This window comes from Macaca thibetana, chromosome 2 (genome assembly GCF_024542745.1).
Source record: "Macaca thibetana thibetana isolate TM-01 chromosome 2, ASM2454274v1, whole genome shotgun sequence".
In the NCBI taxonomy this organism is placed as follows: Eukaryota; Metazoa; Chordata; class Mammalia; order Primates; family Cercopithecidae; genus Macaca; species Macaca thibetana.
In genome coordinates, this window is record NC_065579.1 from 104,499,244 (window position 1) to 104,526,589 (window position 27,346).

Genomic DNA, 27,346 nt, shown 5'->3' on the forward strand with positions numbered 1-27,346 from the left:
TCTAGCACTAGGAAATGGGGTAGCTGGGGTGGGAATGGGGGTGAATGTCCTACAAGAGGTAGTGACACCTGGAAGCCTGCTTCCTTGGGGAAGGACTTGGGACCGCATCCCACTGTACTTTCCCTGAAAGGCAGACACCCACGAAGGATGGTTTGGGGGAAGACCCGAGGAATGCCAGGCTGTGAGCCTCTCTCTGAGATCAGAACGGGGTCACTGATGCTCAGGGTCACTGTGAGTGTCAGTACCAGGAGGGCCTGAGAGATGGTATAGACTGGAGAATGAGGGTCAGAGAGCGAGAGTGCCCCCACCTCAGGTCATGAAGCTCACCCAGAAACTCAAGCCATAGCCAAGGATCCCTGACCCTGGGTCCCACCCCTTCCCCACCATGCACGGCCTCCTGGGGTTCCCCTCCCCCCCCACACTGTTTTCACAGTGATCAAAGCATCACGTCCTGTGACACCAGAGCCATTGACGCCATATCCCGTGGCCACTGGGAGGGGTCCTGCAGGTCCTGAGTCATGTGCCCTGTCCATGGGGAGCGAGTCACCTTCCGGCACTGGCCCTCCTGGCAAGCAGTCTCTACCACCAGGACTGGCTTCCCCTGGGCCTCCCCCTCCTTCAGCCATGGACCTGGGTGGGAATCCCACCCCCAAGCACTCTGGCACGTCACATCCCTTCCCTGTGCCCTTGGTATTGTGAGCACAGGGCTTGTGCACAGCGGGTATTTGATAACTGAGCAAGGGGCTCCCTCCACCCCCACCTCCACTAAGGGGCAGACTGGGGGCAGGGGGCAGAGAGGGTCAAGGCTAATCTCTTGCCCCTAAGCTGGGACTCAGTTTCCTCATCCTCTGAGTGTTCTCTAGGGCCTTTCTCACAGAGGGAGCTGGAGCCTGAGAGTGCTGGGGCTTTGCGAGAGGGTGGGGGACTCAGACTTGGGCCTTGGGCTCTGGAAGTCATGGTACAGGGTTGAGATTGTAGAGGCCCAAGGCTGGGCAGGATTGGAGCGGGGGGATTATGGCTGATTGGGTTACTGGGGACTTGATGGCTGAAGCTTCCCCTTATCCGGAGTGCCTGTGTCTGAAGGCACCCACTTAAGCCTGTACCCCCTCCCCCTGCCATTGCCCCCAAAGTGCCCCCTAGCCCAGGGGACAGGTAAGGGCACGACCGAGCCATGCCCCCAGCCAGGGTATAAATAACCCCTGGCGGGCTGTCCCAGCCTTGGGGGCCTCCACTGGCAGCCCCACTTCCTCTCTGGCCACTTCCCAGCCCTCGGGGTGGGGGAATGTTTACTTTCCTGTTGTCACTGTGGGTGAGTGGCCAGGCGGTGGACTCCGTGTGGCCCAACAACAGGTGCAGGACAGGTGCCCAGGCCGCCCTGCCCAGGACTTCAGAGGCGCCGCCGGACAGGCGGGCGAGGCCATCGCCAGGCAGGATCGGCCCTTTGATCCCTCGGCGTCCCTGCATCCCAGTGGTTGACCAAGGTCATCACCTGCATTCCCTTGTCACCGCATTGTCAGGGCCAGGCAGGGCAAGGCCTTTCCTTACCCGCTAGTTTCTCAGAATGAGGTCCTGGGACCAGACATGGGCTCTGGGTCAGCTAGTGGAACCCTCTGACCCCAGCCCACCTCTGCCCCACCTTCAGGCTGTGTCTAGGGCCTCAGATCCTAGCTGTTCTCCCCCTCCAGGTGCCTTGGGGCCTGGCCCAGGCCTCTCCCTTGACTGCCCCACCTGTGAAATGGGTTACCAGCTGGGGAGGGGAGATGAGACATGTGCAACCCCCTTGGTGAGTGCCTCATGTGTGGCAGGACATGTGTGCGCCGTGTGCATGCCTGTGCCATGTGTATACACGCATGCGCTCTTCTCTGTGCTGCTATCTTAAGCCCCCTTTGTGTGTGAATATTCATCATCCTCATTACAATGTTCCCTCTTCTGCTGAGCTAAAGATAGCTGGGGGTGGGTGGAGAAGGGGCTTGCCAAGGGGACCCCTCGGCTCTCCCTCCCCTTGGAGGCAGGTTCCCAAGCTTCTAGGAGTCCTTTGTCTGTCATTGGCTGAGCCCCCTCTTGTCCTTCATCCTTAGGAAGGACTTTTCCCCAGCATCCTGGAGTTGGAGGGCCAAGGCTGCTGGACTCATGTAAAAAGGAAACTAGAGGACCCAGGTGAACCCTGACCCCAGGGTTGTAGCACCAGGGAAAGAGCCTCTTTCTCAGAAATGACTATCCTGGATCATTCAAGGTGGCCTGAGAGTTCCACCATTAGCAGCCTTGTAGGGTCTGGGGGAAGCTGGGGTCTGTAGGGCAGTACGTCCAGCAGGGCTTTCTGGTCTCCTGGCTAACCTGCTTCAGACCAAGTGAGGACCTTGCTGTGCACCAGCTGTGCCCTCTGCCTGGTGGGCAGCCAGGGTAAGAACAGGGCATCCAGGCTCCATGCCAGAGTCTGCAGGCTGTCCCAGATATACCCAGCCACACCCCATCTGCTCATTAACCCTTTTAAGCCCCTGTGTGAAGCTGGCCCCACCCTGAGCGTGGGAGCATTAACCCCCACCTGAGCAAAAACTCTTTGATGCTGTTGTGTACCCTGGCCCGCACCCACCACCCCTTTCTTTGGGTCCCAGAGACTAGCTAGGGCTGTCTATGAATCAGGGGTTTAGCTTTGCATGTGGTGCCTTCCCTGGCCTGCCTACCTGTCCCACTTTGTCCTCCCAGTCTGTCAGAGACTGAAGAGGGAGCTGAGAAGGATCCAGGAAGGGAAGCTGGAGGTTTAAGACCACTGTGTGAGCTGGGCACAGTGGCTCATACCTGTAATCCCAGCACTTTGGGAGGCTGAGGTGGGTGAATCACGAGGTCAGGAGTTCAAGACCAGCCTGACCAACATGGTGAAACCCCATCTCTACTAAAAATACAAAAATTAGCCAGGCGTGGTAGGGTGCGCCTGTGATCCCAACTACTCAGGAGGCTGGGGCAAGAGAATTGCTTGAACCCGGGAGGTGAAAGTTGCAGTGAGCCGAGATTGTGCCGTCGCACTCCAGCCTGGGCGACAGAGTAAGACTCCATCTCAAAAAGCAAACAAACAAAAAAATAAGCTGGGTGTGGTGGCTGACACCCGTAATCCCAGCTACTTGGGAAGCTGAGACAGGAGAATCTCTTGAACCCAGCAGATGGAGGTTGTAGTGAGCCACAGTCTCGCTACTGTACTGCGGCCTGGGCAGCAGAGTGAGACTTGATCTCATAAAAAGAAAAAAAAAAAAGACCACTGTGTGGTGGGGGTCCTGAGGGGAACCTCAGGGCCTCAGTCTCCCCTTTGTCAGAGGGGGTATGGCTGGATGGTTTTCTGAAGGTCCTAATTGGTGTCCTGCCCTCCACCTGCAGAGTTGAAGGCCACAGGCACTGCCCACTTCTTCAACTTCCTGCTCAACACAACCGACTACCGAATCTTGCTCAAGGATGAGGACCACGACCGCATGTATGTGGGCAGCAAGGACTACGTGCTGTCCCTGGACCTGCACGACATCAACCGCGAGCCCCTCATTGTAAGGGCTGACCCTGATGTGGGACGTGGGGTGGGCATGGAGCCCCAGGGCTCAGGGCATGTCCAGAAGGCTGCACCCTCTGACTCCCCTCTCTGCAGATACACTGGGCAGCCTCCCCACAGCGCATTGAGGAATGCGTGCTCTCAGGCAAGGATGGCAACGTGAGTTTGGTGGGATCCACAGGTGGGAAGGGGGGCAGGTGACTCCAGTGAGGGTGCAGGCCTGGCCAGGGCACCTATGCAGCCTTCCCTCTGGCCCCAGGGCGAGTGTGGGAACTTCGTCAGGCTCATCCAGCCCTGGAACCGAACACATCTGTATGTGTGCGGGACAGGTGCCTACAACCCCATGTGCACCTATGTGAACCGCGGACGCCGTGCCCAGGTAAGCCCCAGCCACCCTGGCCCTGTGTTTCCCCCACTGGTGGCTGCATCCCAGGGTCCTGATGGGAGGAGGGGCTTCAGCTGCAGCCCTGCCACTTCCAAGCCTTGTGATCTTGGGTGAGTGACTTCTTTCACCTCGCTGAGCCTCAGTTTCTTCACTTGAAAATGGGGCTAACCGCTGCCTTTCTCACAGGTCGGTGCGAGGAGGAGGCAGTGAGCTAAAGCTCCCAAAGCTCCTAGCACTGTGCCTGGCACATAGTAAGCACTTGCTCCATACGTGGCGACAGCTCTCTTGGCTATGCCTGTGGACCGTGCCCCCACGGCTGAGTCAGAGGGCCTGGTGGGGGCCTTGCAACAGGAGACTGGACACCTGGGTCGGCTTCTACCATGTGGCCTGGGGGAGAGCTGCCTTCTTCCCCCAGGGCCGGGGTTGTGGGGAGCTACCCCTTCCCCAGCTCTGCCCCTTCTTGCCTGCTTCCACCCTTTTCCATTTCCATGTGGGCATGTGTGTGAGCTGGCGTGAACTTGTAAGGCATGTGTGAGAGTGACTGGATCTGAGGGGCACCTGTGTGTGCAGGAGTGTGCCAAGCCTGTGTGTATGTATGTGCACATGCATAGAGGTGCTCTGGGGTCCCACGTGTTCAGGTGTGTTCCTGGCCTGTGTGGTGTTAGAGGCTGGCAGCCCGAGCCCGCTCCCCCAGCCCCTGCCACCCTCAGCTCTAACCCCTGTTCCTCATCTTCTCAGGCCACACCATGGACCCAGATGCAGGCGGTCAGAGGCCGCGGCAGCAGAGCCACAGATGGTGCCCTCCGCCCGACGCCCACAGCCCCACGCCAGGTGGGCCTCATCCCTCCAGGCCTTTGCCAGGCAGCACTGCCTCTGAGCGGAACTCACCCTGGGGCTGCACCTGAGGCCAGCCTCCCCAGGGCCTCCCCTCTACCTCTGTGCCCACACCCTGTCCCCATCCCTTCCCCTGAAGTGCCCTCAGGCTCAGAAGCCATGCCCAACTGGACTCATGTCAGCCTCAGTGTGACCCCTACAGGCAAGAAATAATGAAGCCGCCAGGTGGGGAAGACAGGAGCCCTGGGGACAGCCATGCCTTAGCCCTCAGAACCCATGTGTGTAGACACACAAGAGCATACAACAGTGTGGATGTGGGCCCTCCTCACTCAGCACCCAGAGTGGAAAGTGGCACATGAGTGCAGTCTGACACCTTACTCCGAAGTGTCCGTGCCCCATGCCTCCCATGGGTCATCTGTGGACACAGGTGTCCTACACACTCACGTGCTTGGGGTGCTCTTCTCCTGGGCGGTATCTGTCCGCTAGTCATGACCTGGGTCTGGTCTGGGAGAGCTGGGGCTGGGCAGGGGCGGGCAGGGGGGCATGGGCTGCCGGCGAATGACAGAGCATGTTTGTGGTGGAGAGTGCAGAAATGCAGGATCATGTGGATTCTGTGTGTGTGTGTCCACAGTGTGAGCAGAGGGTTCCGTGTGCTGGCAGTGATACGTTTAGAGCTGTGTATGCACCCCTGTGTGTGCAGGAAGTCACGTGTGCAGAGTGTAACTGGACGTAGGCCTGTGTGCACCTTCCCATCGCCATCCTGCCACCTGCTGCCACCTCCTCCTGCCTCTGTTCCTCTCCTTGCCCCTTTCCCTCCCTCTGCCTGGCTTTCTCTTGTGGCCTGTGTGCTCACCCCATCCTAGTGCCTTTTCCAGCCTTCCTCCTAGCATCTTCCAGGCTGGGCTGGGAGGCATGGGGGGGCTTTGTGAATTCCATGTGGTCTGGGCTGGACTCCTTGACTCCTGGCTCCCTGGGGAGACGTGGAGCCTGGGGGCTCTGCTGAGGGGCAGGAGAAAGGTCATGGCCCATGGGTCCATCCTGAGGACTACAGGTAGGACACAAAGCCTGAGGATACAGTAACCTTAGAGCTCTCTGGCCTGGCCAGACCTGATGGCAAAGGGCAGGACCCCAGGCCCTTAACCAGTCACTCCTACCCTGGCCAAGTCTACAACTCCTTCTTGACCCAAGACAGGCAGCCACAGCAAAGAGCTGTGCCTCTGTAGCCCAGGGGGTCTTGGCCAATGTCTTTGTGAGCCAGTTGGCATGGAGGGGCTTCAGCCCCTACAAGCCCACTCCATGTCCATCTCATAGCCCCCAAGGCAGGGCCCCTTGAGACTTGATCCCCAGGTCTTCCCTAAGACCTGGGACTAGGAAGCACCTCCCTTGGAGCCCACAGCATGGCTCTGCCCTGGGAGACCTGGCTGGATGGAGTTTAAGGCCAAGGAGCTCTGGGGAGTATAGGGGGTGGGCTCGGGGTATGCCTGGGGGCTCATTCTCACCCTGGAAGCCTGGTGACCTTACACTTCCTGGCTGAGGGACTGGCCTGGATCATGCTGAACCCCGCTCTGCCTTGCAGGATTACATCTTCTACTTGGAGCCTGAGCGACTCGAGTCAGGGAAGGGCAAGTGTCCGTATGATCCCAAGCTGGACACAGCATCGGCCCTCATCAGTGAGTGCCCCCCAACCCCGCTCTACAGTCTCAATGTGTGACCTCTGCCCCTGGAGATGGGGAATGGCACCAACACTTACCCAAGGGCAGAGACCGTGACTAGGCTGTCCCTGAACTCCCCAAAAGGCCCCACTTAGCAAGGGGGAGAGGGTGCAGGCCAGACCCCATTGTGAGTCAAGGGCAGCGACTGGGTGGTAGAAGCCTCCGCCTGGCCCCTTTGGATGGGGGACCAAGGAAGCCAGGTCCTACCCTGAAACACACAATGTGGTCCATGCAAAGTCCAGAACCCTCCTGACCACAGGCTTCCTAGAAGAGAATATAAGCCGAGTGCATATTGGGGCTGGTCTGAGAGGCAGTCCCATAGCATGTTCTTGATGTGTCTGAGAGGCTGGGAGAGCCCTGTAGGGAAGCACCAGCGGACAGTTCTGGCCCTGTGATCAGACGAGGAGAGCATATTTCTGGTCTGGGTAGGTGTCTGGGAGAGTTGGGGGCTGTTCTCTGAGTAGTGGTCCTGCTTGGGGTCTCAGGAGCAGCTGCTGCCCCTAACTGCAGGTTGGATGAACCCACCAGTGACCCTGGCTCATGCATGCTGCCTATTTTCTGATTGTTCAACACAGTCTGCCTCTCAGAGCAGCTGTTGGGCACTGTGCCGCCTCCAAGCCTGGGAAAGGCCCTGGGGTCAAGGGGCAGACATTATCCTCCCACTCTTGGCAAGTGAGAAGGTCCTGATGGCAGAGCCCAAATCAGTCTGATGAGGAAAGACAGGGCCTGCCCTGGGAGAGCCTCAGATGTGGTATGTTAGAAGCAGGTATATTATTAAATTTTCAGGAATTTTTTTGAGCCACTTGTTAAAGACAACTATTATTAAAAGTTAAGGCCAGGCTCAGTGACTCACACCTATAATCCCAGCACTTTGGGAGGCTGAGGCGGGTGTATCATTTGAGGTCAAGAGTTCGAGACCAGCCTGGACAACATGGTGAAACCTGTCTCTACTAAAAAATACCAAAAAAAATTTTTTTTTAATTATGTAAGTTTACAATTAAACATTAAAACAAAGGTAACAACAATAAAAAGTAACAAACACTCAAAACTAGCCGGGTGCGGTGGCTCACACCTGTAATTCCAGCACTTTGGGAGATGGAGGCAGGCGGATCACCTGAGATCAGGAGGTTGAGACGAGCCTGGCCAACATGGTGAAACCTTGTCTCTACTAAAAATACAAAAATTAGCCAGATATGGTGGTGGGTGCCTATAATCCCAGCTACTAGGGAAGCTGAGGCAGGAGAATCACTTGAACCCGGGAGGTGGAGGTTGCAGTGAGCTGAGATCGCGCCACTGCACTCCAGCCTTGGCAACAGAGTGAGGCTCCATTTCAAAAAAAAAAAAAAAAAAGACTTGAAAATTGAAATTGATCTATGGGCTACAGAATGGATGTTGTGTTAGCAGGCATGAAAACAACATGTGTCTCCTTGCACACCTCCATCAGAGCTCTGATGGAGACCAAGTGCATTGTCAATGAGCAGCAATATTTTGAAAGGAATCTTTTTTTCTGAGCAGTGGGTCTTTTTTTTTTTTTTTTTTTTTTTTTTTTTTTTTTTTTTTTTTGAGACGGAGTCTCGCTCTGTTGCCCAGGCTGGAGTGCAGTGGCGCGATCTCGGCTCACTGCAAGCTCCGCCTCCCGGGTTCACGCCATTCTCCTGCCTCAGCCTCCCGAGTAGCTGGGACTACAGGCGCCCACAACCGCGCCCGGCTAATTTTTTTTTTTGTATTTTTTTAGTAGCGACGGGGTTTCACCGTGGTCTCGATCTCCTGACCTTGTGATCCGCCCGCCTCGGCCTCCCAAAGTGCTGGGATTACAGGCGTGAGCCACCGCGCCCGGCCGAGCAGTGGGTCTTAACAGTGGGTTTAAAATATTCAGAAAGCCAGCCAGGCATGGTGGCTCACGCCTGTAATCCTAGGACTTTGGGAGGCCGAGGTGGGTGAATCACTTGAGGTCAGGAGTTCGAGACCAGGCTGGCCAACATGGGTGAAACTCTGTCTCTACTAAAAATACAAAAATTAGCCAGGTGTGGTGGTGTGCACCTGTAATCCCAGCTACTTGGGAGGCTGAGGCAGAAGAATAGCTTGAACCTGGGAGGTGGAGGTTGCAGTGAGCCAAGATCACTCCAGTGCACTCCAGCCTGGGCAACTGAGTGAGACTCTGTCTCAAAAAAAAAAGAAAAAAAAGGCCGGGCGCGGTGGCTCAAGCCTGTAATCCCAGCACTTTGGGAGGCTGAGACGGGCGGATCACGAGGTCAGGAGATCGAGACCATCCAGGCTAACACGGTGAAACCCCGTCTCTACTAAAAAAAATACAAAAAACTAGCCGGGCGAGGTGGCGGGCGCCTGTAGTCTCAGCTACTCGGGAGGCTGAGGCAGGAGAATGGTGTAAACCCGGGAGGCGGAGCTTGCAGTGAGCTGAGATCCGGCCACTGCACTCCAGCCTGGGCGACAGAGCGAGACTCCATCTCAAAAAAAAAAAAAAAAAAAAAAAAAAGAAAAATCAGTAAACCATGCTGTAAGTCGATGTGCTGTCATTCAGGCTTTATTGTTATTTATAGAGCTCAGGCAGAGTAGATTTCGCATAATTCTTTTTTTTTTTTTTTTTTTTTTTTTTGAGATGGAGTCTCTCTCTGTCACCCAGGTTGGAGTGCAGTGGCGTGATTTCAGCTCACTGCAAGTTCTGCCTCCGGGGTTCACGCCATTCTCCTGCTTCAGCCTCCCAAGTAACTGGAACTACAGGCACCTGCCACCACGCCCAGCTAATTTTTTGTATTTTAGTAGAGATGGGGTTTCACCATGTTAGCCAGGATGGTCTCAATCTCCTGACCTTGTGATCCACCTGCCTCTGCCTCCCAAAGTGCTGGGATTACGGGCGTGAGCCACCACACCTGCCCCCATTTCGCATAATTCTTAAGGACCCTAGGGTTCTTGGAATGGTAAATGAACATTGGCTTCAACTTAAAGCCACCAGCTGCATTAGCCCCTAATAAGAGAGTCCACCTATCGTTTGAAGCTTTGAAGCCAGAAATTGACTTCTTGATAGCCATGAAAATCCGAGATGGCAGCTTCTTACAAGAGAAGGCTGTTTCTTTCTTTTCTTTCTTTCTTTTTTTTTTTTTTTTTTTTTTTTTTTTGAGATGGAGTCTTGCCCTGTTGCCCAGGCTGGAGTACAGTGGCACCATCTCGGCTCGCCACAACCCCTGCCTCCTAGGTTCAAGCGATTCTCCTGCCTCAGCCTCTCAAGTAGCTGGGATTACAGGCACATGCCACCATGCCCGGCTAATTTTTGTATTATTAGTAGAGACAGGGTCTCGCCATGTTGACCAGGCTGGTCTCGAACTCCTGACCTCAAGTGATCCTCTCACCTCTGCCTCCCAAAGTGCTCAGATTAGAGGTGTGAGCCACTGGCCCTGGCCAGAAGGCTGTTTTATCTACATTGAAAATCGTGTTTAGTGTAGCCCCCTTCATCCATAATCTTATCTAAATCTTCTGGAAAACTTGCTGCAGCTTTTCCATCAGCACTTGCTACTTCACCTTGCATGTTTATGTTTTGGAGATAGCTGCTTTCCTTAAACCTCATGAACCAGCCTCTGCTGGTTTCAAACCTTTCTTCTCCAGCTTCCTCTCTTCTCTCAGCCTTCACAGAATTGAAGACAGTTAGGGCTTTGCTCTGGATTAGACTTTGGCTTAAAGGAATGTTGTGGCTGGTTTGATCTTCCACGTAAACCAGTAAAACTTTCACCATATCGGTGATAAGGCTGTTTCACTTTCTTATCATTTGTGTGTTTACTGGAATAACCCTTCTAATTTCCTTCAAGAACTTTTCCTTTGCATTCACAAATTGGCTAACTGTTTGGTGCTGGCAGCCTAGTTTTGGACCTGTCTCAGCTTTCAACATGCTTTCCACACTAAGCTTAATCATTTCTAGCCTTTTTTTTTTTTTTTTTTTTTTTTTAACAGAATTAACACTCTGTCCCCCAGGCTGGAGTGAAGTGAAGTGGCATGATCTCAGCTCACTGCAACCGCCACCCCCCCACTCCCCGCCCCCCGGTTCAAGTGATTTTCCTGCCGCAGCCTCCCAAGTAGCTGGGATTATAGGCGCCCACTACCACCCCTGCTAATTTTTATATTTTTAGTAGAGACGGGTTTTGCCATGTTGGCCAGGCTGGTCTCCTGACCTCAAGTGATCCACCTGCCTCAGCCTCCCAAAGTGCTAGGATTACAGGCGTGAGCCACCGTGCTTGGCTCATTTCTAGCTTTTGACTTAAAGTGAGAGATGTATGACTCTTCCTTTCCCTTGAACACTTAGAGGCCATTGTGGGATTATTAATTGATCTAATTTTAATATTGCTGTGTCCCAGAGAATAGAGAGGCCCAAGAAGAGGGAGATGGGGGAATGGCCAGTAAGTGGAGCAGTCAGAACACACACAACATTTATTGATTAAGTTCACTATTTTATGTGGGTGAGGTTCACAGTGCCCCAAAATAATTGCAATAGTAACATCAAAGATCACTGATCACAGATCACCATAACAGATAGTTTGAAATATTGCAAGAATTACCAAAATGTAGGCCAGGCATGGTGGCTCATGTCTGTAATCCCAGCACTCTGGGAGGCCATGGCGGGTGGATCACCTGAGGTCAGGAGTTTGAGACCAGCCTGGCCAACATGGCGAAATCCCGTCTCTACTAAAAATACAAAAATTAGCCAGATGTAGTGGTGGGCACCTGTAGTCCCAGCTACTTGGGAGGCTGAGGCAAGAGAATTGCTTGAGCCTGGGAGGAGGAGGTTGTAGTAAGCCAAGATGGTGCCACTGCACCCTAGCCTGGGTGACAGAGCAAGACTCCATCTCAGAAAAAAAAAAAGAAGAAGAAGAATTACCAAAATGTGACACAGAGACACAAAGTAAGCATATCCTGTTGAAAAAATGGTGCTAACAGACTTGCTTGACACAGGGTTGCCACAAACCTTCCTTCTATAAAAAAAGCAGTATTTGCAGCGCACAAAGCCCAGTAAACTGAGGAGTGCCATGGTGTGATCTTGGCTCACTGCAACTTCCGCCTCCCGGGTTTAAGTGATCCTCCTGCCTCAGCCTCCCGAGTAGCTGGGACTACATGTGTGCACCATCACACTCAGCTAATTTTTTAATATTTTTAGTAGAAATGGGGTTTCACCACATTGGCCAGGATGGTCTTGATCTCTTTGACTTCATGGTCCATCTGCCTTAGCCTCCCAAAGTGCTGGAATTACAGGCATAAGCCACCATGAGCAGCCTCTTTTTTTTTTTTTTTTTTTTTTTTTTTAAGATGGAGTCTTGCTATGTTGCCCAGGCTGGAGTGCAGTGGCATGATCTCGGCTCACTGCAACCTCCGCCTCCCTGGTTCAAGCAATTCTCCTGCCTCAGCCTCCCGAGTAGCTGGGATTACAGGCCCCCGCCACCACGCCCGGCTATTTTTTGTGTTTTAGTAGAGGTAGGGTTTCAGCATCTTGGCCAGGCTGGTCTCCAACTCCTGACGTCAAATGATCCACCCACCTGGGCCTTCCAAAGTGCTGGGATTATAGGCATGAGCCACTGCACCCAGAGTATTAGCTATGCTCTTGAGGTGATTTACATTTGTTGTGTCTGTGGGGTAGAAATACTGTACAGTGGTGTTGACAGCTCTTCCTGATTTTGCTTTCAGTGACCTCAGGTTGGTAGCTTGAAATTAGTCATGGCAGGAGTATTCACACCACAGAAATGGGCTATTGCTACTAATCAGAGCTGATTGTTACTAATCCCAACCCCCCCAGAGCCAGTGGTGAAACACTGACCAGCACTCCATGGAGATAAGATCATGCCCCAGGGAGCCTGAGCAGGGAGATAAGGCCCTGCCCTGGAAGTCATCTGAGCTGTGCCCTGGCCCTAGCAAACAGCAGCCCTCTGACTGACCCACTGGCCCACCCACAGATGAGGAGCTCTATGCTGGTGTGTACATCGATTTTATGGGCACTGACGCAGCCATCTTCCGCACACTTGGAAAGCAGACGGCCATGCGCACGGATCAGTACAACTCCCGGTGGCTGAACGGTAAGCGCAGCTCCAGGAGCCCTTCCATGGCCATGTGTCTGGGATGCGGCAAGGAGGTTGCAAAGAAGCACATGTCGGGGAATTAGGGACATATTTAGCCTATGACTACCTGGGGCAGGGGTAGTTTCTTATCTGGAGAGGAGTTGGGGGTGTTCTTGTACCTGGCTGGGGATGTTGGAGAACATCAGGGGCATCATCAGAGTAGGGGCTCACCTAGCTGACCCCTGCTATCTGCAGACCCATCGTTCATCCATGCTGAGCTCATTCCTGACAGTGCGGAGCGCAATGATGATAAGCTCTACTTCTTCTTCCGTGAGCGGTCGGCAGAGGCGCCACAGAGCCCCGCTGTGTATGCCCGCATTGGGCGCATTTGCCTGGTATGCATTGGCAGAGCCACCAGGCTGCCTCCTCCACCAATTCTGCCTTCATCAGCCCTGCTTCAGCCAGGGTGTGGGGTCAAGAGCTGATCTGACCTGGCCTCTTGCCCCACCCCTCAGAATGATGACGGTGGTCACTGTTGCCTGGTCAACAAGTGGAGCACATTCCTGAAGGCGCGGCTTGTCTGCTCCGTCCCGGGCGAGGATGGCATTGAGACTCACTTTGATGAGCTCCGTGAGTGCCCAGCAGGCAGGCAGGGTGCTCTGGCTACAGCAAGAGGGATAGAGGCTGGATGGGTGGTCAGGGTGCCTTTGGTGGGCCCCCTCCCCTGTGCAGGAGTGGGTGAGGCCCAGGGGCTCCCACCCAAGGCACCCTCCAATACCTTCTCCCTCTGTTCCCAGAGGACGTGTTTGTCCAGCAGACCCAGGACGTGAGGAACCCTGTCATTTACGCTGTCTTTACCTCCTCTGGGTGAGGCTGGGTTCGGGGCCAGCAGTGGCAGGAAGTGGCCCCGTTGGGGGATTATAACTCGTGTAGGACCCTGGCACGGTGGTGAGCCGTGGGGAGGGGGCATTTGGGGAAGGACCCTGTCCCGCTCAGAGCACCTCCTGTGCCCACAGCTCCGTGTTCCGAGGCTCTGCTGTGTGTGTCTACTCCATGGCTGATATTCGCATGGTCTTCAACGGGCCCTTTGCCCACAAAGAGGGGCCCAACTACCAGTGGATGCCCTTCTCAGGGAAGATGCCCTACCCACGGCCGGGCACGGTAAGAACCCCACTCATCTTGCCTCTCCCCTTCGTCTTCTTCTACGAGGCCTCTGGGTCAGGCCCTCTGCAACATGGACCCCACCATCATGGCCCTCCCAGCCAGCAGAGGCAGTGAGCTGCAGTGCACACAGACGGGCCTTCACACACAGTTCAGGCTGTGGAGGAGCTCAGCCAGGATTCTGGGACAAAGATGGTGTGCTGGGTGCTCCTCAGAGGGTCCTCTGTGGAACTGTCTGGGAGCCAAAGGTTGGAGGGAAGCGTCTTCCCGGCGGACACTGGAGGCAGGCGGGAGGTTGGCTCAGCTGAGGAACAGGAGGCAAAGAACTGGGGAGGGGCAGGGCTAGGCCTCAGGCAGGGTCTCAGAGGTCACAGAGGTGTGTCACTTTATCTTGATGTGACACTGGGCTGATGCAGGAGTCTAAACAGGAAAGCAGCGGATCTGATCAATGCACTCTGACTCCATGTGGTCAGGACTGGGCTGGGGAAGCTGGTCTCAGCGGGGGACAGGGGAGGCTTCCTTCCAGAGGTAACCTGGAGTCAGAAGGATGGGCCAGATGTAAGCTGACCATGGTGGGGGCAGGCTGAGCCCAGGCTCAGGTGACAGCTTCAGGAAGGAGGAGAGTGAGCCTGGTGTGTGACAAGGACGTCGGGGCCTGTAGTCCAGCTGTGCAGGAGGGAGACGAGTGAGACCCTAGGAACAGCCAGAGAGAAAGGAGATGACAGGGTGGGGAGGGGACGTGGAAGGGAGTGGTCTGCTTGGCCAAATGCTGCCACGAGGTCATGGCACATGAGGCCAGGGAGGTGGCTGTGGCATTTGACCACGTGAGACTTTGGCCGGAGCAGGACCTGTAGAGGTCAGGTGCAGGGCAGAAACCTGGAGAGGGGCTTTGGGGAGAGGAGCAGGTTGAGGTGGTGGGGACAGTGCAGCGGCCTCTTCTGAAGCTAATGGCTCCAGCCTGCACTGCCCAGGCAGCCTGGGACTGACACTTACCACCTGTCCACAGTGCCCTGGTGGAACCTTCACACCATCTATGAAGTCCACCAAGGACTATCCTGATGAGGTGATCAACTTCATGCGCAGCCACCCGCTCATGTACCAGGCCGTGTACCCTCTGCAGCGGCGGCCCCTGGTGGTCCGCACAGGTGCTCCCTACCGCCTCACCACTGTTGCTGTGGACCAGGTGGATGCAGCCGACGGGCGCTATGAGGTGCTTTTCCTGGGCACAGGTACCCACTGCTGCTCCCGGCCTCTCCCACGCTGGGCCCACCGGGTGCGGGGTGCAGATCCTTGGGGCTGGGGCTTGCCCTGCTAGGGCTTGCTGCAAGCTCATCAGAGTCACCTCTTCATCTTCATCCTTTGGTGCCTTCTCCCTATTGCTGGGATAACAGAGGCTAGGGGTGAGAAAACCCCATTCCCATTTCCATCCACAGGGGCCCAGGAGAACAGGGACACTAGGCATCTGGAGACCTATGTATGGCAGAAAGGGGTGGAAACAGATGTTAGACACCTCCAGGATACACAGGCCATACACATGCTCATGTGTGCACACACATGACACAGTGCACCCCCTACAGTTCCAGCAGCCCAAACACAGGAGAATGCATGTCCCAGTGTCCTGTTCTCAGTAGGGCCCAAAATCAGTGTCTGGATTGGTGGGGGCAGACCCTGGCCATGACCCCCTATGTCCTGGGCCAGTCCCTTTGACCTGGGGAAACTCTTCCACCTTGGCACAGAGCTCCAGCTCCAATGCCCTAGGGGGGTTTGGGCCCTGGTGGGGGAAGGGGCTGAGGCTGGTACCCCTTCCCCAGCATCCCCAGCCCCACTGAGGCCCTGCCCGGCCCGTTCCAGACCGCGGGACAGTGCAGAAGGTCATTGTGCTGCCCAAGGATGACCAGGAGATGGAAGAGCTCATGCTAGAGGAGGTGGAGGTCTTCAAGGTGGGTGTGACACCACCCAGTCCTGACCTCTTCACCTTGACCCTCCCCCGAGTCCCAGCCTCTGACCCAAGACCTCTAGGTCAGGGCAGGGAGGGGGTCCCTGGGGTCCCAAGCTGATATTTATCTTTTTCTAGGATCCAGCACCTGTCAAGACCATGACCATCTCTTCCAAGCGGGTAAGTCTTTGGCCAGGTGGGCCAGGGATGGGGACAGGGCCTGCATCCCCTCAGGGTCATGCCCTTGGCACAGGAATGGGTAAATTGAGACATGGAACAGGGAAGAGGAGCCCGGCCTAGGTGGCTATTGGTGAGGCTGGCTGTGCGACAGGAACTGACAAGGCCCTACCCTTTGCCCTAGCAACAACTCTACGTGGCATCAGCCGTGGGTGTCACGCACCTGAGCCTGCACCGCTGCCAGGCGTATGGGGCTGCCTGTGCTGACTGCTGCCTTGCCCGGGACCCTTACTGCGCCTGGGATGGCCAGGCCTGCTCCCGCTATACAGCATCCTCCAAGAGGTGTGGATCCCTAGACACCTGGGATTTTAGCAACCAGACCCAGGGCCCTATCCTAGGGGATTGAGGGTGCATGTGATATTACCCTCGGGGAGTCTTATGGGTAAGACATCACTTCCCCAGGGAAAAAGGGCCCTGCCCTGGAGTCATCAGGGATACAGGGACCTGGGGGGGCAAGCTTCCTGGGAGTACTCCTTCAGGGGCTATCCCCATTCAGGCGGAGCCGCCGGCAGGACGTCCGGCATGGAAACCCCATCAGGCAGTGCCGTGGGTTCAACTCCAATGGTGAGTATACTGGGCCTCATCGTGGGGTGCTGCTCACACTGCAGAGCGCCATGCAGCCCACGAAGCTGCTCACAGGGCCCCCACTGTAAGGGTGCCCTGATGGCTAATGGGGGGTGGGGGCTAATGGAGATGGGATGTCCCTAGTTGCCCCCTCAAGGAATGGAGCCCCATCAACACAGAGCTCTACATTAGTGAGTGGGTTCCCCTTGGTGCCTGCCCCGAAGCAGCCAACAGGCTGCTCGGAGGTGATGCTGCTTTTGCTCAACCCCTCTCACTCTACAGCCAACAAGAATGCCGTGGAGTCTGTGCAGTATGGCGTGGCCGGCAGTGCAGCCTTCCTGGAGTGCCAGCCCCGCTCGCCTCAAGCCACTGTTAAGTGGCTGTTCCAGCGAGATCCTGGTGACCGGCGCCGAGAGGTGAGTTCCTGCGCCCAGTGCTGCACTGTGGATGTGAGAATCCTTGTGCAGTGGTAAAATGTAGTAGAGGAGTGATCTGGAGCAACTCTCATGCTGTGAAACCCCTTCCAAGTTCCCTTCGCTACATGCAGATCCTTTGAGTGAAAACAGTTATGTGGAAACTCCATGGGACTGGCCTCATTCTATGGGAAGTGTTTCTAGGTATGCCTCTTCACATGAAAATTCCATATGCATACCACATTGGGGGTGTATCTTCTACAAAAACATCATATGAGTGAACTCCAGTATGTGGAAATTCTGTGGGACCCTCATTTTATGGAAATGCCCTATGCCCTACAGGTGTCCCTGTTTACATGGAAGTTCTATGTGGTTATCCCAGTTGCATATTCTCATTAAATGGAAATTCTGGCTGGGCGTGTGGTGGCTCACGCCTGTAACCCCAACACTTTGGGAAGCCAAGGCAGGCAGATTGCTTGAGGTCAGGGGTTCGAGACCAGCCTGGGCAACATGGTGAAACCCTCTCTCTACCAAAAATACAATTAGCTGGACGTAGTCATGCATATGGTCCCAGCTACTTGGGAGGCTAAGGTGGGAGGATGGCTTGAGCCTGGGAGGCAGAGGTTGCAGTAAACTGAGATCATTCAACTGTACTCTAGCCTGGGCATCAGAGCCAGACCCTGTCTCAAAAAAAAAAAAAAAAAAAAGGGAAATTCTGTGTGCACTTCAAATTTTCCTCATTGTACAGAATGTACAGACCATACCTCCTTATGGTCATCCCTCCTGAAATGGAAATCTGTACAGATGCCTTATTCAAATATCTCTCATTATGTGGAAACTTCATGTGGTTTTTGTGGCATATGGAAATCCCACATGGGTGCCTCTACACAGAATGACCACAAAGGTGGTCTGATCTGGTCGCTGGTTAGGGCCTTAGGGTGGTCACAGAGCCTCTGAACCCCCTCTCCTTGCCCCTGCAGATTCGTGCAGAGGACCGCTTCCTGCGCACAGAGCAGGGCTTGTTGCTCCGTGCCCTGCAGCTCAGTGATCGTGGCCTCTACTCCTGCACAGCCACTGAGAACAACTTTAAGCACGTCGTCACACGAGTGCAGCTGCATGTACTGGGCCGGGAAGCCGTCCATGCTGCCCTCTTCCCACCACTGGCCGTGAGCGCCCCGCCACCCCCAGGCGCAGGTCCCCCAACGCCTCCTTATCAGGAGCTGGCCCAGCTGCTGGCCCAGCCAGAAGTGGGCCTCATCCACCAGTACTGCCAGGGTTACTGGCGCCATGTGCCCCCCAGCCCCAGGGAGGCTCCAGGAGCACCTCGGTCTCCTGAGCCCCGGGACCAGAAAAAGCCCCGGAACCGTCGGCACCACCCTCCGGACACATGAGGCCAGCTGCCTGAGCCCTGCCATGGGCCAGCCTAGCCCTTGTCCCTTTTAATATAAAAGATATATATATATATATAAATATATATATATAAAATATCTATATTCTATACACACCCTGCCCCTGCAAAGACAGTATTTATTGGTGGGTTGAATATAGCCTGCCTTAGTGGCAGCATCCTCCAAAACTTAGACCCATGTTGGTCAGAGACGGCAGAAAACAGAGCCAGCCTAAACAGGCCCAGCCAGTTGGTGGGGCCAGGCCAGGACCACACAGTCCCCAGACTCAGCTGGAAGTCTACCTGCTTGACAGCCTCCACCAAGATCTACAGGACAAAGGGAGGGAACAAGCCCTGCTCGAATGGGGCACGGACTGTCCACCTTTTCTGATGTGTGCTGTCACTGTCAACCTGTGCTGTGGCATAGACATGGATGCGAGGACCACTTTGGAGACTGGGGTGGCCTTAAGTGCACTCAGAGAAGGGAAGAAGGGGCCATCACAGGATGCCAGCCCCTGCCTGGGTTGGGGGCACTCAGCCACGGCCAGCCCCTTCCTGGGTATTTATTCTCTATTTATTGGGGATAGGAGAAGAGGCATCCTGCCTGGGTGGGACAGCCCCTTCAGCCCCTTCTCCCCTCCCCGCCTGGCCAGGGCAGGGCCACCCCACTCTACCTCCTTAGCTTTCCCTGTGCCAGTTTGACTCGGAGGCTGGGAGCATAGCAGAGGGGCCAGGCCCAGGCAGGGCTGACGGGAGGCCCCAGCTCTGAGGGGAGGGGGTCCGTGGTAGAGGCCTGGGGCCAGTAGAGGCTCCCCAGGGCTTATGTCCACCACGTCAAGCAATGGGTATGGATGTAATTAGCTCTGGGAGCAGTTGGGTAGATGGGTGGGGGCTCCTGGCGGCCTTCTGCTGCCCAGGCCACAGCCGCCTTTGGGTTCCATCTTGCTAATAAACACTGGCTCTGGGACTAGACTTTGGCTTCTCTCCTTCGTCGGGGGATTCACAGCCACATGTGGTGGGCCTGGGGAGCCAGGTGGGGGACTGGGAAGGGAGTAGATTGGCTCCGTTTAAAGAAACCCAACATGTAGAAACCACATTTAGTTTGACAAACCTGGGCTGCTGCACCACCCCAAACACTTGGGCAGTGCGAAGGGCTGCAGAGCCCCCCCAGGGCCCACTCATTCCTCAGGGTCAGGGAGTGTGGGTGGAGCCTGAAGGCTGAAAGTGGCACAAATGAAACGGCCTCACTCCTGGACAGATCCCCATCATCCAACAGGGTGGGTGTAGAAGCTGCCAGCCTGTGGTAGGAGCCAGCATTCACTTCCCACGCACACTATTTAGAGATAGCCGTTAGTGCTCGGTGTCTGGGGCCCCAGCACCCCCTTGTGGTCTCTTGAGTCTGTGGCAGAGTTGAGTGCTGAAAGGCAGCCAGGTTCCAGGGAAGGAGTCCAGCCAGGAAGCTCAGGGTGCCTGGAGGAGCCTTTGAGAGCCCAAGATTTGGGTTTTCCTATGGAGGTTGAGGGTGGGAAATCTCTAGAACCTGGGAGCTCAACACTTTGGGCTCAACCTAAACAATTTCTGCCCAGCAGTGAGCCCTGCACCTGAACAGAGCACCAGACCCCCTAAGCTGAGGCAGGCAGGCCCTGGAGATAAACTTAGGCAGGCCTCGGCACACCCACATCAGAGAGAGCAGGAGCAGGATAGGTGAGCCCCATTCCTCCATACCCCAGGGAACACCATACCTGCTCTGGGATGCAATTTCTCCACCTGACAACAGGCCTGCAAAACATTGTCTGGAAGAGCCTGGCCACCTCTGCAGATCAGAGACTTTGTTGCACCCAAATTCAAGTGTACATATAGGCACAGGCACCTGCAAGCATGCATGCACACACACAGTCATACACAGGCAGAGATGGACACGCAAGGCACACACATGCTCAGGTACACACAGGCATGTTCACACCCCTGCATATAAGCAAGTGCACACGTGCAAACCTACACAAACTGCAAAACACACAAGCTTATGTGTGAATGAAGAGAAGTACACAAAACATTCACACATGCATACACATGTATATACACGTGCACACATAAGCATGCACACAGGCACGGGATTCCTATAAGCACACGCACTCACAAAGGCATAAACACATAGGCACACATGTACACACAGGTATTCATGCACAAACATGTCAAGTTATTGCTCACTTGGTGCCAGTAAAAGACACACCCATGGCCGGGCAAGGTGGCTCACGCCTGAATCCCAGCACTTTGGGAGGCCGAGGTGGGCAGATCACAAGGTCAGGAGATCGAGACCTTCCTAGCCAATATGGTGAAACCCCGTCTTTACTAAAAGTATTTAAAAAATTAGCTGGATATGGTGGCACGTGCCTGTAATCCCAGCTGCTTGGGAGGTTGCGGCAGGAGAAGCTTGAACCAGGGAGTTGAAGATTGCAGTGAGCCAAGATCGCGCCACAGCACTCAAGCCTGGTGACAGTGAAACTCTGTCTCAAAAAAAAAAAAAATGCTAGGCCGGGCGCGGTGGCTCAAGCCTGTAATCCCAGCACTTTGGGAGGCCGAGACGGGCGGATCACGAGGTCAGGAGATCGAGACCATCCTGGCTAACCCCGTGAAACCCCGTCTCTACTAAAAAATACAAAAAACTAGCCGGGCGAGGTGGCGGGCGCCTGCAGTCCCAGCTACTCGGGAGGCTGAGGCAAGAGAATGGCGTAAACCCGGGAGGCGGAGCTTGCAGTGAGCTGAGATCCGGCCACTGCACTCCAGCCTGGGTGACAGAGCGAGACTCCGTCTCAAAAAAAAAAAAAAAAAAAATGCTGGGCACGATGGCTCACGCCTGTAATCCCAGCACTTTGGGAGGCCACAGCGGGTGGATCATGAGGTCAGGAGATCGAGACCATCCTGGCTAACACGGTGAAACCCTGTCTTTACTAAAAATACAAAAAATTAGCCCGATGTGGTGGTGGGCGCCTGTTGTCCCAGCTACTTGGGAGGCTGAGCCAGGAGAATGGCGTGAACCCGGGAGGCAGAGCTTGCCGTGAGCCAATATCGTGCCACTGCACTCCAACCTGAGCAACAGAGCTAGACTCCGTCCAAAAAAAAAAAAAAAAGACACATACACCAAGGCACACAGAGAAGATATGCATGCCCACCAGAGTCCGCTGGAAGCCGAGGACCTCTTTGGGGTAGCTCCAGCCTGTGATATGGGATTATGGGATGAATGCAATGCCCACTGTTTCCCTCTCTCTGGATTCCCTGCAGGTCATAAAATCCCAGTCCAGTGTCACCTAGCCCTTCTTAACCACTTCCTCCTGTGTGACGCTTTGAGCCTCTACTTCCTCATCAGTAAAATGAGGCTGATGACATGGGCATCTATCCTCCAGGGCCAGTGTGAGCTTACAACAAGATAAGGAGTGGTGCTGAGCCCGGTGCTGGGCAGGCAGCAGGCATGTTTCTCCCAATTATGCCCTCTCACTGCCAGCTCCACCTCCATCGTCCTCACCCCCAGGGCTCAAGGTTCTGCCTTCCCCTTTCTCAGCCCTGATCCTACCCACTCCCAGGCAGCACCAGGGCCTCTCCTGAAGGGTGGAGGGGGGCAGAAGGACAGCAGGAGTGCAGAGTCAGTGGTTGAGGGATTGGGGCTATGCCAGCCTGATTAGAAGGGTTGGGGGGGCTGAGCTGGATTCACCTGTCCTTGTCTCTGATTGGCTCTTGGACACCCCTAGCCCCCAAATCCCACTAAGTAGCCCCACTAGGGACTGCACAGGTCCGTAGAGAGCCAGTTGATTGCAGGTCCTCCTGGGGCCAGAAGGGTGCCTGGGAGGCCAGGTTCTGAGGATCCCCTCCATCCAGAAGAACCACCTGCTCACTCTGTCCCTTCGCCTGCTGCTGGGACCATGGGGGCTGGGGCCAGTGCTGAGGAGAAGCACTCCAGGGAGCTGGAAAAGAAGCTGAAAGAGGATGCTGAGAAGGATGCTCGAACCGTGAAGCTGCTGCTTCTGGGTAGGGGTGTGGGCCCTGGTGGGGCCACTGCCACCAGATCATTGGTCTGGAGGCAGGCAGGCAGCCCTTCTGTGAAGCAAGGGTTCCCTGGGAAGCAATATGAGCCTGCAACAGAGTAGGGCACAGGGTGGGAGCCCTGGCCAAGCAAGGCCAGGCCTGACAGGTGGTGTCCTATTTCCCCAAGGCTGGACATCCCACGAAGCCCCTCTCCAGACGGCTCTGCCTCAGGTGACCCACCCTCCAGAAGTGCGTGCCAACCACACTCTTGCACGAGTGTGTGAGGCTGACTTTTCTGTGGCTGGGCTCCCACAAGCTTCATGCAGCCTTTGGTTTGGTAGGCCTGCTGGGCAGTGCTCAGAAGCCAGGGGCCTCACTGGGAGCCCGTTATTGGGCTGCTACTTTGGGAAGGGGATGGTCATAGTCCTCCTGGGGGTGGGGAGTCTCTAGAACCACGCAGATCCACAAAGAATGGCCCTCAGGTGCCAGAGGGCTGTGGCTGGTAGACCTACAAAGCAGCCAACGGGTCTGGCAGGTGCTGAGGCCCAGTGGGAGTAGATAAAGCCGTGTCCACCAGACCGTGGGCAGTGAGAAGAGATGGGGCTGATCCAGGCCTGCCTCAAGGTCACTGTCTGACCTCTCAAGGGGAAAGAGCAGCTTCAAGAGGGCCGGGCAGGCTCCACCCAAGCTCCCCAGAGTCTGGTCAACCAGCTGGAGGTGGGTGAGGGACCAAGCCAGTCCCACTTTCCCCCAAGGCAGAGAGGCTAAGCCGGAAATCTCATTAACTGTGCCCAACGCCCTCGCAGGGGCAAGCTCAGAAAGGATGTCAACTCTGCCCTCCCTGCTACCCAAAGGCGCTAATTCCCTCTGAGCCTCTTGGAGACACCCGCATCCCTTCAGGTGAAAAGCAAGGGATTTACCCGCCTCAAATAACCCAGTGCATGCGGTGCCAGAGGCTCCCACGAGGTGGCGATGGCGCTTCGGGATTTCTTCATTGCAGTCTCACAGCATAATAAAGGCTGCCTGTGTCGGTGTCTTGGGGCCTCCCTGTCCCAGAACAGTTGAGGTCGTTGATTCCCCTCGTTGGCTTCCTTTCTTCACTTTCCTGACATTTGCAAACCTTGTGCCTTCAGGGTGTCAGGACTTACTTTGGACGGGGTGGGTAGGTGTGGCTACGGGGTGGGGGCTGACGCTCAGGCCTCTTCGCTGCCGGTCCACCCTGACAACTCGGGAGGGCCCGGTCCTCCCGGCCTCCTTGGGGGAGGGGGCAGGCGGTCAGCGCAGCTCTGAGGCGCCGCTTCCCTTTCAGGTGCGGGTGAGTCCGGGAAGAGCACCATCGTCAAGCAGATGAAGTGAGTGCCCCTGCCTGTCCCGAGGTCCCTGGGGCTGGGTCCTTCCCCACTTCCCCACGAGGCTCTGACCCTGCTCGCCTCGGCCTCAGGATTATCCACCAGGACGGGTATTCGCTGGAAGAGTGCCTCGAGTTCATCGCCATCATCTACGGCAACACGTTGCAATCCATCCTGGCCATCGTGCGCGCCATGACCACACTCAACATCCAGTACGGAGACTCTGCACGCCAGGTGTGCCAGGAGGCGGGCTGAGCGGGCCTCTGGGGACTCGAGGCTCGTGGCTGGGCCCGAGTCCCTGGCCGCCACCAGCCACTTTCACCCTGCCCCCAGGACGATGCCCGGAAGCTGATGCACATGGCAGACACCATAGAGGAGGGCACGATGCCCAAGGAGATGTCGGACATCATCCAGCGGCTGTGGAAGGACTCCGGTATCCAGGCCTGTTTTGAGCGCGCCTCGGAGTACCAGCTCAACGACTCGGCGGGCTAGTGAGCGCGCGGGCAGCGCGGGGCGCGCGGGGCGCAGGGGGCCCTCCACGCCTCCCCACCCACCCACGGCCCGGTCTCGCGCAGCTACCTCTCCGACCTGGAGCGCCTGGTAACCCCGGGCTACGTGCCCACCGAGCAGGACGTGCTGCGCTCGCGAGTCAAGACCACTGGCATCATCGAGACGCAGTTCTCCTTCAAGGACCTCAACTTCCGGTACGACCCACATGCCAGCCCGGAGGTCACTGCCCCAGGCCCCGTCCTGCCCCGGGGACCCCATCCCTGCGATAGACCCTGCCCCTTCCTGGATATCCCGCCAGCAGAAAGGGTAGTAGTCCCAGCAGAGAGCTCCCCGACCAGCACAGGGCGAGGGGATGCTCCCTGTTAGGCCCAGGGCGCGGGTTCAGGCCCCCGCGGCCCCGCAGGATGTTCGATGTGGGCGGGCAGCGCTCGGAGCGCAAGAAGTGGATCCACTGCTTCGAGGGCGTGACCTGCATCATCTTCATCGCGGCGCTGAGCGCCTACGACATGGTGCTGGTGGAGGACGACGAAGTGGTGGGTGCCAGGCAGGGCCTGTGTTCCAGGGGCGAGGAGGAGTTGCTGGCCCCTGGAGGCGGAGACGGCGCGCTGGGCGTGGGGAGGGCCCGGGAGGGGATGCTGGTCCCTGGCAGCCTGAGGAGGCCGGTAGGCGTTCAGCAGGCCCATCTGGGGCAGTGCGGGGCGCCCTCTGAGAGCCAGCTTAACAGGAAGCCCCACGTGCCCGGGAGCCCAGAGAGCAGGGACTGCGGGTCGGACGCGACCCCCGGTGCCCAACAGCTGCTGCCCTCCTCAGAACCGCATGCACGAGAGCCTGCACCTGTTCAACAGTATCTGCAACCACCGCTACTTCGCCACGACGTCCATCGTGCTCTTCCTCAACAAGAAGGACGTTTTCTTTGAGAAGATCAAGAAGGCCCACCTCAGCATCTGTTTCCCGGACTACGATGGTGAGACGTCCCGCACTGTCGCCAGGCTGCGCCCCCGCCCCACGATCCCGGCGCGCGCCCCCGGCAAAGGGAAGTAAGGGCTGGGCCGAGTGAGGGCTCCCACCCCCGCAGGACCCAACACCTACGAGGACGCCGGCAACTACATCAAGGTGCAGTTCCTCGAGCTCAACATGCGGCGCGACGTGAAGGAGATCTATTCCCACATGACGTGCGCCACCGACACGCAGAACGTCAAGTTTGTCTTCGACGCTGTCACCGACATCATCATCAAGGAGAACCTCAAAGACTGTGGCCTCTTCTGAGGTAGGTCGCTGCCCTCTCCAGCCCCTTGCCTCAATACTCCAGCCCCGCCCCAGCTCCCCACCCCACACCGCGGCCTGGCGTCTCACCCCCAAATCCTGGAGCCCACTGCCTCTAGGCCCCACCCCAGCTCCTCAGGCTCCACCTCACCGCCACAGGCCCCGCCCCACCCACAAGTCCCGCCCATTGAATTTATTTTGGCCCCGCCCCAAGACCTCAGGTGTCACAGCTTCCAGGGCCGCCCCCCCCAACCCACCACACACACAATGCCTAAACCCATTTATTTTGGGTCTCAGGGATGCTGACTGGGTTTCGTTGTCTCTTCACAGGTGCCTGAATTCATGCGTGTCAGTCACCCTGAGACCTGGCAGCCCTAGCTGCCTTGCAGCCCCAACCGCCAGGACCCTATCAGCCCCCAGGACTCCCAGGCTCCAGCCTGCCACATCACCAAAGCTCTGAGCCCTGCTAGCTTTGAGGCACGAATCCTCCCCCATACCTCCCACAGTATCTCAGCACCTCATGCCCCCAACCCCAGCCCTGCCCTTCACCGCCTGGCTGCACTGGCCTCTAATATTCACAGCAGCCAGCCCCAGCTAGGAACGGGTAGGACTTGGGGCAGCTGAAACTCACCGTGACTCAGCAGTCCCCAGCTGACCAATCTTCCACAGCTCTCCTGCCCCTGGGGGCCCACGACTCACCTGGTGGGCCTGGGCTCAACAAACAGCTCTCCCTCCCAGCATTTCATCAAGGACAGGGAATACCCCTCCCACACACAGGCCAGCTGCTCATCCTGCCACCTCCATGTGACAAGTTTGACACCAGTCTACCCAGAGACAGTGACTGTCCCTCCCAGCAGCCTCCAAAGGGTCCAAAGTCCAAGTTAGCTCTGGCCTGTGCGGTCCCCACATAAATACATTAGTGGGGAGGGGGCAGACCTGGGGGCCCTTGGGTGCCAGAGTGAGAAAAAACAGGACTCTTCCCCAAATACTAGGCTCAGAGCAACCTCCAGCCTTCTCCATCAGGATCTGCTCCCTGTGTCCTTGGACACCAGATCCACACACCACTTCCTCACCCAAACACAGTACCCCGGACTAGCTGGACAACAGGATGGCCTGTTAAGGGAGGGTACTGTTGACACCAGCTATAGCCAATAGCCGGGCTGTCCTGAGGGGTGGCTGGGGGCAGAGTCCAGCTCCCTTTGATTAGCCCAGAGGACTCAGGATAGGACAAAGGCCCTGGCTGTGCCCAAAGGGGTCTACCTCAGGTGGGGTTACAAGCAAACCTGGGTGACCCTCTTGTCCCTACCAGCAGCTTCTCTTGCCCCCTCCATTCAGGGTTCCCTGGCAGGGGAAGCTGAGAGCCATGCCTGAACTATCAGGGACAAAGGCCCATGTCCCCACATCTCTGCTCCCTCCTTCCTCATCCAGCACCAAATCTTTGCTTATGTCCACAGGCCAAGGCCTGTGCTGCATTTGGGGACAAGGAGCTTCCATCTGGCAAGGCTGGGGCACAATTTGCACTCCCCTCAGCTAGATGTGCAAACTCAGCAATAAACCTTTGCATCAGGCCCCAGCTGTCCTTTCTTGGTGGAGGGCTTAATTATCACAAGTCATGGGCATTTATTAAGTGCCTGGTGCTGGGCTGGGCATGAAGTGGGAAGATGGCCCCTCCCAGGAAGAAGTACCTGGCCTGACAAGGTGGGGCACTCTTGTGGGTATGGAACCAACTCATGGCTTTTGATGGGGGTTGAGCAGAGAGGAGTTGTGGAAAATGTTCACTGGGACAGTCTTGGATCAAGAGGGAGTTTTGAGGTGGAGGCTCATTCTGGCAGGGACAGTAGTTGTACCAGCCCTAGAAACATGGGTTCATGGCCACAGGAGTTCAGTGGAGCAAGAACAGGGGAGGAGAGACGTGGACAGGTACCCAAAGCCAGCTGGAGGGCCTGGGCTTTCTCAGAAGGTGATGGAGAGTCTTGGAAGCCCTCAAGGCAGGAACATA

The 27,346-nt window shown here is 56.3% G+C and overlaps 2 protein-coding genes and 2 long non-coding RNA genes across 7 annotated transcripts in view; 2 read left to right on the forward strand and 2 right to left on the reverse strand.

The window, feature by feature from the left end:
- The window catches only part of SEMA3F (semaphorin 3F), a 34,219-nt gene extending 15,039 nt beyond the window's left edge, over window positions 1-19,180 (forward strand). For 2 of the 3 annotated variants that reach the window (XM_050780790.1, XM_050780789.1), the window contains exons 3-19: window positions 3,367-3,527; window positions 3,626-3,688; window positions 3,789-3,908; window positions 4,653-4,745; window positions 6,325-6,418; window positions 12,409-12,528; window positions 12,766-12,905; window positions 13,026-13,140; window positions 13,308-13,377; window positions 13,527-13,671; window positions 14,678-14,900; window positions 15,523-15,611; window positions 15,746-15,787; window positions 15,969-16,126; window positions 16,341-16,408; window positions 16,691-16,824; window positions 17,802-19,180. In XM_050780790.1, the coding sequence (XP_050636747.1) occupies window positions 3,367-3,527; window positions 3,626-3,688; window positions 3,789-3,908; window positions 4,653-4,745; window positions 6,325-6,418; window positions 12,409-12,528; window positions 12,766-12,905; window positions 13,026-13,140; window positions 13,308-13,377; window positions 13,527-13,671; window positions 14,678-14,900; window positions 15,523-15,611; window positions 15,746-15,787; window positions 15,969-16,126; window positions 16,341-16,408; window positions 16,691-16,824; window positions 17,802-18,212 (2,246 nt within the window). In that variant the 3' untranslated portion in view covers window positions 18,213-19,180. The remainder of the gene's footprint in view (window positions 1-3,366; window positions 3,528-3,625; window positions 3,689-3,788; window positions 3,909-4,652; window positions 4,746-6,324; window positions 6,419-12,408; window positions 12,529-12,765; window positions 12,906-13,025; window positions 13,141-13,307; window positions 13,378-13,526; window positions 13,672-14,677; window positions 14,901-15,522; window positions 15,612-15,745; window positions 15,788-15,968; window positions 16,127-16,340; window positions 16,409-16,690; window positions 16,825-17,801) is intronic. The other variant, XM_050780792.1, reaches the window with a different exon arrangement.
- Window positions 13,100-26,814, reverse strand: LOC126948772 (uncharacterized). The gene is made up of 3 exons (XR_007723518.1): window positions 25,979-26,814; window positions 13,289-15,050; window positions 13,100-13,173 (listed from the first exon to the last, which is right to left on the reverse strand). It is a non-coding gene; the product is annotated as an uncharacterized LOC126948772 (long non-coding RNA).
- On the forward strand, window positions 22,007-26,915 carry GNAT1 (G protein subunit alpha transducin 1). Of its 2 annotated transcripts, none has more exons than XM_050780965.1 (9): window positions 22,007-22,228; window positions 23,535-23,577; window positions 23,667-23,808; window positions 23,908-24,065; window positions 24,150-24,278; window positions 24,488-24,617; window positions 24,895-25,048; window positions 25,160-25,351; window positions 25,678-26,915. In XM_050780965.1, the coding sequence occupies exons 1-8, from the start codon at window positions 22,123-22,125 to the stop codon at window positions 25,348-25,350; spliced, it is 1,053 nt and encodes a 350-aa protein (XP_050636922.1). In that variant the 5' UTR covers window positions 22,007-22,122; the 3' UTR covers window position 25,351; window positions 25,678-26,915. The 2 variants fall into 2 exon arrangements, with proteins under 2 accessions (XP_050636922.1, XP_050636923.1); XM_050780966.1 differs by having other exon boundaries at window positions 26,802-26,915.
- LOC126948775 (uncharacterized) lies at window positions 22,131-25,264 on the reverse strand. The gene is made up of 3 exons (XR_007723521.1): window positions 25,174-25,264; window positions 24,919-24,995; window positions 22,131-24,596 (listed from the first exon to the last, which is right to left on the reverse strand). It is a non-coding gene; the product is annotated as an uncharacterized LOC126948775 (long non-coding RNA).
- Window positions 26,916-27,346: the final 431 nt, after the last annotated feature.